A 13,107-nucleotide genomic window follows, 5' to 3' on the forward strand; every position below is an offset into this window, starting at 1 on the left:
ACATACAGAAACAAACCCATCTGTTGCAGGAAATAAATCCAGGGACACATCCTATTGTGGTTAAAACAGAAGTTGAAGTCATTTGAATGACACAACTGGGTTGCCAAGGGTTTCACACTGGTTGTTGAGGTTGCACAGCATGAACATGAGGGTTACAATTACTAGGAGTATTGGGGATTAATAACATATTCTTGCCTACTTACATGTTCGTACAGTTTCTTCCCAAAAGTCTTCCTCTGGGCTGCCCACTGGCACAGCATCTCTAAGGCACGTTCTGCTGTTCCAATTGTCCTCATGCAGTGATGGTTTCGTCCTGGTCCTAGTCAACCTTGGGCTATTTCAAATCCCCTCCCTTCACCTGGATCAGATAATGGAGGAGGGTGGGTTGGAAGGTGGTAAAAACCATCTCATCTCACAACCGTTTTTTAAAATTCAAAACCCATTGGGCCATCATACCCTGGCCATGAATTTCCAAAGGCATTCCCCCACCCCCGCTCCGGCAAGAGAACTTCCAAAGGGCATTGACGCTGATTCTCCAGGGCAATGCCATCCCTCCTCAGAAGTTTGTGACTTGCATAGATATAAAGAGAAAGGCAAGGAAAGGTTTATGAGAACATCATTGGCTATCCTTGCAGAAAACCAGGCCAACTATGTTTTTTGTGACCGCAAGAAATAGGAGCAGGAGTAGACCACATGGCTCATTGAGCCTGCTCCATCATTCAATGTAACATGGCTGATCTTGGGTTTCAACTCCACTTTCCTGCCCACTCCCCATAATCCCTTAATTTCCCAAGAGACCAAAAATCTGACTATCCGAGCCTGAAATATATTCAACACTGGGCCATCCACAACTCACTGGGGTAGAGAATTCCAAAGATTCACAACCCTTTTGAGTGAAGTAATTTCTCCTCATCCCAGTTGCAAATGATTGGCCCCCCCTTATCCTGAGACTGGGATCCCGTGTTTTAGATTCCCCAACCAGCAGAAACAATCTATGTGTCTACCCTGTCAAACCTCTGCAGAATCTTGTACATTTCAATGGGATTGGATCGTCTCTCATTCTTCTAAACTCCAGAGAATATAGTCCCAATTTACTTAGCCTCTCATCACAGAACAACCCCCTCATCCCAGGGCCAGTTTAGTGAACTTTCTCTGCACCGCCCCAATCTAATTACATCCTTCCTTAAATATAGAGACCAAAACTGCACAAAGTGTTCAAGATGTGGTCGCACCAGAACCCTGTACAATTGTAGCAAGACTTCTTTATTCTTGTACTCCAATCCCTTTGCAATAAAGGCCAACACACCCTTTGCCTTCCTAATTGCCTGCTGCACTTGCTGTGTTTCTTGTGCAAGCACACCCAAGTCACTTTGTTCATGAACACTTACAAGTATCACACATTCTGCTTTCCTAGTCACATATGACCAATGTGAATAACTTTAATAACTTTACACTTCCCTGCACTGAGGCTCACTTAACCTGTCGATATCTCTTTGCAGCCTCTCTGTGTCCTCCCTACAGCTTACCTCGCCACATAGCTTGGTATCATCAGCAAACCTGGATACATTAATCTCTGTCTCTTCATCTAACTCATTCATATTTATGGTAACAATAGCTGAGGCCCTAGCACTGATCCTTGTGCATTCTTCACGATCACTAACATGGCTTTCAGTTCATAATTTCATTAAGGATGATGAAAGCCACTGGGCTCATCTGAATTCATCGTGGCCAGGAAGATCTTACAGTCCCACACTACCACGTCATCATCAAACTATATCCAGGATTCCAGGAATGTCACCTCTACTTCTTCTTCTGGAGATCCATGCCATATTTCGCCTACTCTTTGGGTGAATAAGAATTTCCTGACATCTGACCCTAAATTTGCATTTCACTAATTTGAACCTGTGTCCCCTCACCTTACTAATTTAAAGTAATTGTGGATTCACCTTTCACATTCTCCTATGTTTCATAATTCTGTAAGGTCACTACTCAGTTATCTCCTTCCCAAGATGGGGAGATGGTGGTGTAGTGGTGATGTCAACTAGATTAGTAATCCACAGGCCCAAACTAATGTTCTAGGGTCCTGGGTTCAAATCCCACGTTAGTAGCTGGTGGAATTTGATTTCAATTCAAACCTGGAATTGAAAGCTAGTCTCAGCAATTGTGTAAAAACCCATCTGGTTCCTTATAAGAAAGGAAATCTGCTGGCTTTATCTGGTCTAGCCTACATGTGACTCCTGATGCAATGTGGTTGACTCTCAACTTCCCCTCTGAAATGGCCTCACAAGCCATTCAGATTAAGGGATGGGCAACAAACACTGGCCTTGCCATTGACACCCATATCCCATGAAAGAATAAAAATGAGGACAGCTCCTCAGTTTTCCTTCAAAGAATCAGCCTTGTAGCTCTTCTTTGAATTAGCTTGAATGTCAGCTTTGTAAGTCTTTAACCAGAATTGGACATGGTTCTCAAGGTCTCGTCTGACCAGACTGTTAGCCAACATTTCTTTGACTGATATTCCACATCACAGCAGTGACTCACTTCAAAACTACTTTGTCGTTGGTAAAGCACCTTGAGACATCCTGCGGTGGCTGTGAAAGGTGCCACTCGGTTGAAAATTTATGTCTTTCTACCGTCTTCGCAATGTAGTTCAACATACCACCGGCTGTTATGATTGAGAGACCCTTCCCTCCCCGAGTCGGCCCCAACCCCCAGCAGAGACTCGCCTAGCCCTGTGGCCTCCTCTGGGCTGTATCCCACCCGACTGGAATCCAATGAGTTAAAATGGCCCAGATTGTCCGAGCTACAGTTTAAATAAGATAGCTTGAGCAATGATGGTATCGCCCTGGAATGGCCACTTGAGCTGCCAATGGCTCTCTGATGCAGGCCATGACATATAGCAGCTGGAACTCTAGACGTGCTTTAATTTACTTCAAAAACTGATTGCGATTCAGGCCGTGGGTTCTTCTGAAAGGGAAAAGGACTAGCTTTAAGAGTTAGGAGGAAATTTGATCAGCACCAGAGACTGGAATGGTATAGGCCCGTAATCTAACCGTGTGCTCCACCACACGGAGGAGACACATGAGCCACATTGGGCCTCGCTTCACACTTGACTAAGATTGACGCATGAAGCCAGCGCTACTCACGCTGTTTACTAGCAGCTCGCTGATTGATTGGCTGGGAAACTGGGGGGTCAGTGACACTGAATAAAGACCGCCTGCACATTCTAAAAAGGGGAGGTGGACTTGGGCCTCATTGAAATCGGGTTACCTGACAGGTGAGCTTGAGCACACTCCTTTAACTTTGAAGATGGAAAAGCACTGAGTGGTATGGGTGGGGTGGGGGGGGGCGGAGGGTGCGAGGAGGTGGAAGGAGTTTACCCAGCCCCTTGGAGGTGGCTTCAGGGAAGGGGGCAGTCAGTAGGAAAAACTGCATCAGGCCGACTCCCCACCGCGTTCCCAGGTCTTTGCACTTTTACCAGAGGAGGGCTGGGTTCCACGTCGACAGCCACAACGGGATGTCAATTAAGGTGCTGTTGGTACAAATTGACAGGCCTTTTCTAGCACGGCAGTGGGAGCTCCAAGCTGCTTACGATTTGAAGGATTTAATTATATATTGCCGAAAAAAGAGACACGTTGTCGAAGCTTTTCATCTTGTAATCATCAGAACAAACGCAAGAATGCCAAATTTCAGACAATCACAGCAATTTATGCTAGAGGAGAAAAGGGTGTTGATTGGCCGTGGAGTTGCCATGGTGAAAGCAATGGGGAACTATAGGTTCCCCAAACTCCCAGGTAACTCAAAAAAAGGCACAAGGCTTGAACATATTCCTTTTGTTTGCAGAGAACGGGTCCCTATGGGTCCCTGTGTATGAATGTATGTCACTTCCAGCAAGTGAAAATGAGCCATGGTACGAGCCTGACTGATTATCTTAAATTGGTTGTTAGTGTAACTTTTGGTGCACTCAGGATTGTTCAGCCAGTGCTGCCCAATTGCAGATTTTAACGATGTATCTGCATCCACCCACCATCTCTAACTGGACGGTGAACACTGATATGAGCAGGGTCGAGACTGGGAAAGGTTTCAGCAGCTGTAAATTTTCTTTTCTTTTGTCCAGACGATCCCAGTCTAGCTGCTTACAGACTCACCTAACAGTACGTTGGATACAGGAACATGAACGTTGTTGAAGTGTATCTCAAAGTGTCCACCATGAAGAGCATCTGTCGGGACACAATGAAGTCATATCAGTCTCCAAAACACACGCAAAGAAACAAAGGCTCAGATTTACAGCGATGAGCCAATCCCAGGTCGGAAATACTTAGGATAGCAGCTATTCCCTGTAAAGGGATAAAATGTTCCACTTTAGGCTACAATGACAAATTGCACCCAAAACATATTTAAAATTTGCACTGGATAGGCTACAGTACAAGTCTCCAAGAACACAAGAAATAGGAGGAGAAGGCCCATTGAGCTTGCTCCGCCATTGGATATGATCATGGGCTGATCTTGGTTTTCAATTCCATTTCCCACCCGCACCTTGTATCTCTTAGTTCCCCAGGAGACCAAAATTCTGTCTGTGCCAGTCTTAAATGTACTCAACGATGGAGCATCCACACCCCTCTGGGGTAGAGATTCCCAAAGCTTCACAACCCTCTGAATGAAGTAATTTCTCCTCATCTCAGCCCTAAGATCCGCTAAAACTCACTTGCAAAATCACAAATGGAAATCCTTCCTCGGCCAGCATAATCATGATAGACAAAAATCTTTGATCCTTCCATTAATCATTGATCCTTCCATTAATCATTGATCCTTCCATTAATACGTATTCCTTGATATATTGACCTGGTGCAGTTTTATTAAATAGATGGGTTCAGCAGCAAAAATTGCGACTTTTAATAAGGGAGGCAAGTCCTCTGCTTGGTTCAAAATGGCTGAAAATGACTTAAGCAACCATAGTGAGCCATTTCAAATTTCACTGGAGTAATCAGCGAATCAGTTTCACTAATCGGTTTCTTAATAAACTCAATATTTTTTGATATGGAATGAACATTTAAAATGTGCCTAGCAGTGCCCGTGCACCCAAGAAAACGAGCCCGGCTGGAAGGGCCTTCTCAAACGGCAAAATCTTGCACTTCTGAGCTGGAGGCAGGGCTGGCTTTGTGGGTGGGGCCTGATTGAGCGGAGCTGAATCTTGAACCAGAGCTAAGGATCGTGAGGAACATGAATATAAGTGGTGACTCGCATTAGAATTTCGCCATCTTTGGCGCAACCAGATTGGCCTGACGTTCCTGGCGTAAACAAATGGAAATTCGAGCCCCAAACTGGCCCGTATGGCGATTGATTAGCTTTTGATCCTCATAGAAATGCGCTGTCAGGGTTCCCCTTGTGCACCATTTTATCATTTGAAGATCACGGACTTAAAAACCAAACAGTAGCCAACATTCCCCTGCCGACGGCTTTGCAGGTGGGTGGCGTGGGTCAGTGGGGTGGGGGGAGGTTCAGTAAAATTTCCTGGCTGGCTTGCCCACTGACTTGCTGCCCGCTCCCAATCTGTCCATCGTTTCGAAGGGGGGCTGGCAAGGTCTACAGCGTCCCGCCCACCCTCACCCTAATTGAGGCTACTTCAGTGGCTGGTTAAGGGCCGCTTCCCACCAGGCCTCGATTTTGGAGGTGGTCAGGGGCAGAGTTACCCTGCTTGGGCCTTGGGTGGGAATGAGGTTGGGGGTGGGGGCTCACCCACTGGCCTCCTTTCCAAATCAGGTGCACCCAGAGATCATTTCCTGCCCCCCTCCAGGTGCCTCCTCTACCACCCCAGGGGCCAATCCACCAAGTCTGCCCATCCCTGGGTCAGAAACCCCATCAATTGTTAAGTCCTGCCCATGGTAATGGTAAGTTTGTAGCTTAGTCCACTGCCTGTTGTGTGTATTTGTGGTCAGCAATTCAGCACTTGACTGCGAAGACACTGTTAAGAGGGTGTAAAGGAGATTTACCAGAATGGTTCCAGGGATGAGGGGTTTTAGCGACAAGGTTATGTTGGAGAAGCTGGGGTTGTTCTCCTTGGAGCAGAGGAGACTGAGGGGAGATTTGAGAGAGGTGGACAAGATCATGATAGGTTTAGATCAGGCAGACAAAGAGAAGCTGTTCCCATTAGCTGACGGTACATGGATGAGGCGGACACGGATGTAAGGTTTTGAGCCATGAGGGGTGTGAGGAAGAATTTTTTAAGCAGTGAGTGATAGTGATGTGGAACTCACTACCTTTTGAGGTTGCGGATGCAGAGACAATGAATCATTTCAAAAGGAAATTGAATAAGCATTTGAGGGAAATAAACTTACACAGTTACAAGGATAGAGTTGGCGAATGGGACTGACTGGATTGCGCTACATGGGGCTGGCTTTGACTCAATGGGCCAAATGGCCTCATCCTGGCCATGACTCTATGGTAAGGTACCAAGTTTTATCCTGAACAGTACAATGTTAACAGATCTCACTCAGGACAGTAGCAAGGGCACTGTATCTGACCTCACCACTAGGGTTAGACATAGACAAAAAAAATCAGCTCAGGATTTTCACCGTCGCTTGCTATTCAGTGATGTCTGCTGTAAGGTGCAGATGTGTGGATGTAATGGTAATGTCACTGGACTAGTAATCCAGAGGGTCAGGCGAATGCTATGTGGGGGGGGCACTGTTTCAAATCCCACCATGCCAGCTGGTGGAATTTAAATTCAATTAATAGGTCTAAGCTAGTGTCAGTAATGGTGACCATGCAACTATCAGCAATCACTGTAAATAACCATTAGGGAAGAAAATCTGCCATCCTTACCTGGTCTGGCCTACACGTGACTCCAGACCCACAGCAATGTGGTTGGCTCTTAAATGCCCTCAGAAATGGCCGAGCAAGCCACTCAGTTCAAGGGCAATTAGGGATGGGCAACAAATGCTGGCCTTGCCAGTGACACCCACCTCTCATCAAAGAATATTTCTTGAAAATTCTTCCTTCGTAGTCATCCCAGCATAGAAGGAGGCCATTCTGCCCATCGAGTCCATGCAGGCTCTCTGTAGAGCAATCCAGTCTGTCCCATTCCCCTGCTCTATTCCCAGGCCCCAGCAAGTTCATTTCCCTCAGGTACCCATCCACTTTCCTCTTGAAATCATTGACCGTCTCTGCGTCCACTGCCCTTGTGGGTAGCGAGTTCAAGGTCATTACCACTCACTTTGGGGGTAAAAAAAAGTTCTTCCTCACACCCTCCCCTGCATCTCTTGCCCAAAACCCTGGGCAGAATCCCGCTCACCGAGGCGCAAAATGACACAGGGTGACGTTGGGCGTGCGTCCCGACATCACCGTGTCATTTAGATTTTCAGTTTGGCGGGTGGTCCGCCCTCATAAAATGGCGGCGCGGACCCGATCAGGGGGCACTGATTGGGTCCACGCCCCTCCCCGCGCAACCCCCACACCCGCCCCCCCCCAACCCCCACCCCAACAGGGGGAAAATTCTACCCCTTAAATCTGTTCCCCCCGGCCCTTGTACCATCAGCTCATGAGAACAGTTTTTCTTTGTCTGCCTTATCTAAACCTGTCATTATCTTGTACACCTCTTATCAAATCTCCCCTCAACCTCCTTTGCTCCAAGGAGAACAACCCCAGCTCCTCCAGCCTAACCTCGCAGCTGAAATCTGTGAACGTCCACAAAAGGAAAGGTGAATAAAGTCTCTCAGGCCCACCAATGCTCCCCCCATCTGTCGGATCGTGCCGCCTCGTGTACAGCCCTTCCCAATTCCCAGGAATGTTGGCTCCCAGCGAGGTATGGGGCCAATTCCAGGAAAAAAAAATCCTGGGAGCTTCCCAGGTTCGGCAAGCAAGCTCCAGGTGCTAACTGTTCCCCACTGTGCATGGCTGACCAGCCCCCAATCCCCTCCCCAAACACACTTTTAATAGATAGTCCAACACCAGCAGCTGCCCCTCACTGGGAGGAATCAATGCACTTCTTAAGACTGAGGGAAGATGATTCCTAGATGCGTCAAGGCTACTCGCTCACCCAACTGATATCAAAAGGGCAATGAGCTCGTGTTAGCTGGAATCGAAACACTGATGATATTGACGATGGAAATTTAGTGGACCAAATGTTGCAAGAGAGAGAAAGAGGGGGCGAATTTATGAAATCCCACGTCCAATGGGAAGATCCGTTCTCCAGCATCACACGCGAGGAATTCAGGCGCTCAACAACAGGGCAGAATTGTACCAAATCGCATTCCTGGTCAGGAGCGTTACTCTCCAGGGGCAGAATTTTACAGTGTCCCCCACCACCAACCAACCCCCCACCCCCTCCGCCACCCCCAGCAGCAGGTTTGCAGGCAGGGGACCCGCGAAACTCCCCAGGCTGCCTCCCCGCCCCAACCTGTCTGCAATTTTACGTGGGGGGGGGGGGGTGGGTAGGCGAGGCCGAGGGCGGCCATGGTCACAACGGAGGCCCTTAAGCGGAGTGTGAAATGGCTGTGGGACGGCTCTGATCGATGGGGACCTGTTCCCTGCTGACACCCGGGGGGGGGGGGGCGCTGGTCGGGGAACCCCACCATCTGAAAAACCCTGCCCCAGGAGCCCAGAAGTAAAATCTTGAAAAGCAAAAAACGTGGGGTAAACCACAAAGTTGAGGCACAAAAGTGGCGAGGCCCATGTCCATATCTCATTTTTTTTTTTCTCCTTGACTGTTAAGAAAATGCCACTCTCGACATCCCATAATGACACGGCTGAGATCAGGAACTCCAACGGCCATGCTGCCGGGAAGACTGGTCTTGCTGAAATTAATTATAACATATCTTACCACCGTAACCCAACACTCTCAGCGGCCTGATGACCTTTACCCCTGGCGTGTCCATGGGAACGAGAATCATGCTGCGTTGTTTGTGCCTGAGAAACAAACGCAGAACATAATAAATGTACAAACAATCAGTAATTTAATAATAAAAACTGCGTCTTTGAATTCCCACTTTCAAATTTAACAGCACAGTTTGCATTCAGGCACAGCCTGAAATATGTAAACGAAGCCAGAAGGGAGTCCAAATTACCCATGTCCCAGTCTGGTTTGAACTTTGCACAACAGCTGTGCGCAACTTTCCAACAGGGGTGTAGGAACAGAGAGACCTCGGGGAGTTTGTGCACAAATCTCAGAAGCGGCAGGTCAGATTGAGGAGGCTGCTCTTTTTTTTTTAAGAAAAGCATATGAGATTGTGGCTTTATTAACGGAGATTACAAAAGCAAGGAAGATATGCTAAATTTCTGAAGGGAAACACTGTTTAGGCCTCAGCTGGAGCTCTGTGTTCCGTTCTGAATTGCCACGCTTCAGGAAGACCCTCGGAGAGAGTGCGGAAGAGACTTACTAGAATGGTGCCAGGGGTGAGAGGCTTCGGTTATGCGGAGAGACCGGAGAAGCGGGTTGCTCTCCTTAGAGCGAAGAAGGCTAACAGGAGCTGTGACAAGAGGCGTTTCAAAAGCATGGACATTTTCGAGAGATTAAATAAGGGGAAAAAATGTTTTCCCCAATGGCTGAAGGTAACCGGGGGTGGGGTCACAGGTTAATGGCGACTGACGAAAGAACCAGCGACAACAGGAAGAAAAGTTGGCCAGAATTTTCAGCTCAGCGAGCGGGAGTGGGGACGGGGCACGGGGTAACCTTGGGCGTGCGTCCCGACATCACCACGCGTCATTTAGATCTTCAGTTCAGCGATCACGCAGCCCGGACCCGGCCCGCCAAACTGTCGAAGGCCTATCAAGTCCATTTAAAAACCAATTAAACTAATAAACTGAGCTGTCCGTCCAACCTTAAGGTCGGCGGGGGGGCCACAGGCGGGATGAGGTTTCATGGAGCGTTTATAAATTGAATAAAAATTTTTATAGAAATTCATTGACATGGCCCAGCTCATGTGACACTGTCACATGAGGGGACATGTCTTAAAATGTTTTCTTTTCTTTATTTAGATTTTCAAAACTTAAACTAATCCTCCTGGGGCAGGCACCTCTGCGCCTCAGGGAGATTTCTGCCCTCTTTCAGAAAGAGCGTAGGCCCCGACTCAGGGAATTCCACCCCCCCACCCCCGGCCACCCGCACGGGGAGCACTCAGCCCTTCCGGGCATGCATCACACGCTGGGTGGGCCTTAATTGGCGGTGCAGACCGGATTGGGGGCACCAATCGGCTCCGCGCTCGGCCCCACACTTGCACAACCACCCCCCCAACCCCCCCCCCGACAGGGGGAAAATTCTCCCCATTATTTTAACACACGGAGTTGTGGTGAACAGGAATGCACTACTTGAAAGGGAGGTGAAAGCAAATTTAATAGTAACGGTCAAAAGAGCATTGGTTAAATATTTGAAGGAAAAATTTCACAAGGCCCTGGGGAAAGGGTAGGGGAGTGGGACTAATTGGATAGCTGTATATCAAAGAGCCAGCAAAGGCATGATGGGCTGAATGGCTTCCTTTTGCGTTATATCAATCTATGATTCAATATGGCTCTGCCAACTATTTGAAAAGAAAGGCGGTGTCAACGTAATAGGCTCCATTCCGTGCTCCTGTGATATTCTGAGGATATTATATCCAATTGCTGATCTGTCCTTTTGAGTGTTGGGTACAGGACTAACTCATTGACCCACCTCCTTGGTTGAGTGCACGCTTCCACAACCTCACTTCCTGCACAAGCCCCTCCCATGCAGCATTTGGAAAGTAGGGAGGGGCTTTGCAATAGTCTCCAATCATCTGTACTTCAAGACTAGGAAATAAACCCTTTCGAGTTTTCAAGCGTGATTGGACCAAATGCCCATCTATCGGTTTCTTGCCTTGGAAAGTGTTTATTTTCCACCTTGGCCATTACAACAGCAATTTTACAATTTGGATTCCCTGCTCCTGTGAAAGGGAAGTAAGAAAATGAAGATGAATGCAAATTTGGTGCCCAGGTACAGGGAAATCCGGTGTGCAAGCCACATGCAGAGTTATATCCTCTTAATATAAGGAAGAAACTTGCACATTTGTCTCACTGAAACATACAGGGTTCAGAAGGGGCTTGACAGGGTAGACACTGATAGATTGTTTCCACTGGTCAGGGAATGTAAAACACAGGGACACAGTCTCAAGATAAGTAGTTCATCATTTGGAGAAATTACTTCATTCAGACGTTTGTAAATCTTTGGAATTCTCTACCCTAGAAGGTTGTGGTTCTCCATTGTTGATGCTGGTGGACAATTAAACAACTCACTGGAGGAGGAGGCTCCACAAACATCCCCATCCTCACTGATTGAGGAACCCAGCATATCAGCGCAAAAAGATAAGGCTGAAGCATCTGCAACAATCTTCAGCCAGAAGCGCCGAGTGGATGATCCAAACCAACCTCCTCCAGAGGTCTCCAGCATCACAATTTGACTCACTGTGTGATATCAAGAAATGGCTAAAGGCACTGGATACTGCAAAGGCTATGGGCCTTAATAATATTCCAGCAATAGTACTGAAGACTTGTGCTCCAGAACTTGCTGCACGCCTAGCCAAGCTGTTCCAATCCAGTTACAACCCTGGCGTCTAGCCGGCTATGAGGAAAATTTCCCAGGTCTGTCCTTTACACAAAAATCAGAACAAATCCAACCTGGCCAATTACCGCCCCATCAGTCTACTCTCCATCATCAGTAAAGTGATGGAAGGGGTCATCAGCAGTGCTATCAAGCGGCACTTGCTTATCAATAACCTGCTCACTGACGCTCAGTGAGGGTTCCGCCAGGGTTGCTCATCTCTTGACCTCATTACAGCCTCAGTACAAACATGGACAACAGAGCTAAACTGCAGATGTGAGGTGAGGGTGACTGCCCTTGACATCAAGGCAGCATTTGACTGAGTGTGGCATCAAGGAGCCTTAGCTCCTTGCAAAACTGGAGTTAATGGGAATCAGAGGGAAAACTCTCCGCTGGTTGGAGTCATACCTTGCACAAAGGAAGATGGTTGAGGTTGTTGGAGGTCAGTCATCTCAGTTCCAGGACATCCTCAGGTTAGTGTCCTCAGTCCAACCATCTTCATCTGCTTCATCAATGACCTTACTTCATCATAAGGTCAGAAGTGGGGATGTTCACTGATGATTGCACAATGTTCAGTACCAATCACGACTCCTCAGATAGTGAAGCAGTCCATGCCCAAATACAGCAAGACCTGGATGACATCCACGCTTGGGCTGACAAGTGGCGAGTAATGTTCACTCCACTCAAGTGCTAGGCAATGACCATGTGCATCAAGAGAGAACCTAACCATCACCCCTTGTCATTAAGTAGCATCACCATCACTGAATCCCTCACTATTAACATCATTGAGCAGAAATTGAACTAGACTAGCCATATAAATACTGTGGCTACAAGAGCAGGTCAGAGGACTCCTGCAATGAGTAACTCACCTCCTGACTCCCCAAAGCCTGTCCACCATCTACAAGGCACAAGTCAGGAATGTGATGGAATACTCTCCACTTGCCTGGATGAGTGCAGCTCCCACAACACTCAAGAATCTCGACACCAGCCAGGACAAAGCGGCTCGCTTGACTGGCACCCCATCTATAAAAATTCACTCCCTCCACCACCGCTGCACAGTGGCAGCAGTGTGTGTACCATCAACAAGATGCACTGCAGCAACTCACCAAGGCTCCTTAGACTGCAACTTCCAAACACCTGACCACTACCACCTAGAAGGACAAGGGCAGCAGATACATGGGAACACCACCACCTGGAAGTTCGCCTCCAAGCCACTCACCATCCTGACTTGGAAATATATCGCCGTTCCTTCACTGTCGCTGGGTCAAAATCCTGGAACTCCCTCCCTAACAGCACTGTGGGTGTACCTACACCACATGGACTGCAGTGGTTCAAGAAGGCAGCTCACCACCACCTTCTCAAGGGCAACTAGGGATGGACAATAAATGCTGGCCCAGCCAGTGACACCCACATCCCATGAATGAATTTAAAATAAGTCCATTCAAGGCTGAGACATGCAGATTTTTGATCTCTCGGGGAATCGAGGGTTATGGAGAACGGGCAGGAAAGTCAAGTTGAGGCAGAAAATCAGCCACAATCGGACCGAATAACAGAACGGGTTC

The 13,107-nt window shown here is 47.8% G+C and overlaps 1 protein-coding gene across 1 annotated transcript in view; it reads right to left on the minus strand.

The window, feature by feature from the left end:
* Positions 1 to 13,107, minus strand: part of acad11 (acyl-CoA dehydrogenase family, member 11) — a 156,044-nt gene that overhangs the window by 31,754 nt on the left and 111,183 nt on the right. The window contains 4 exon segments of the mRNA XM_041184521.1: positions 204 to 358; positions 4,149 to 4,220; positions 8,819 to 8,904; positions 10,826 to 10,892. Of these exon segments, the coding sequence (XP_041040455.1) occupies positions 204 to 358; positions 4,149 to 4,220; positions 8,819 to 8,904; positions 10,826 to 10,892 (380 nt within the window).

This window comes from Carcharodon carcharias, chromosome 3 (assembly GCF_017639515.1).
Source record: "Carcharodon carcharias isolate sCarCar2 chromosome 3, sCarCar2.pri, whole genome shotgun sequence".
Classification (NCBI taxonomy): domain Eukaryota; kingdom Metazoa; phylum Chordata; class Chondrichthyes; order Lamniformes; family Lamnidae; genus Carcharodon; species Carcharodon carcharias.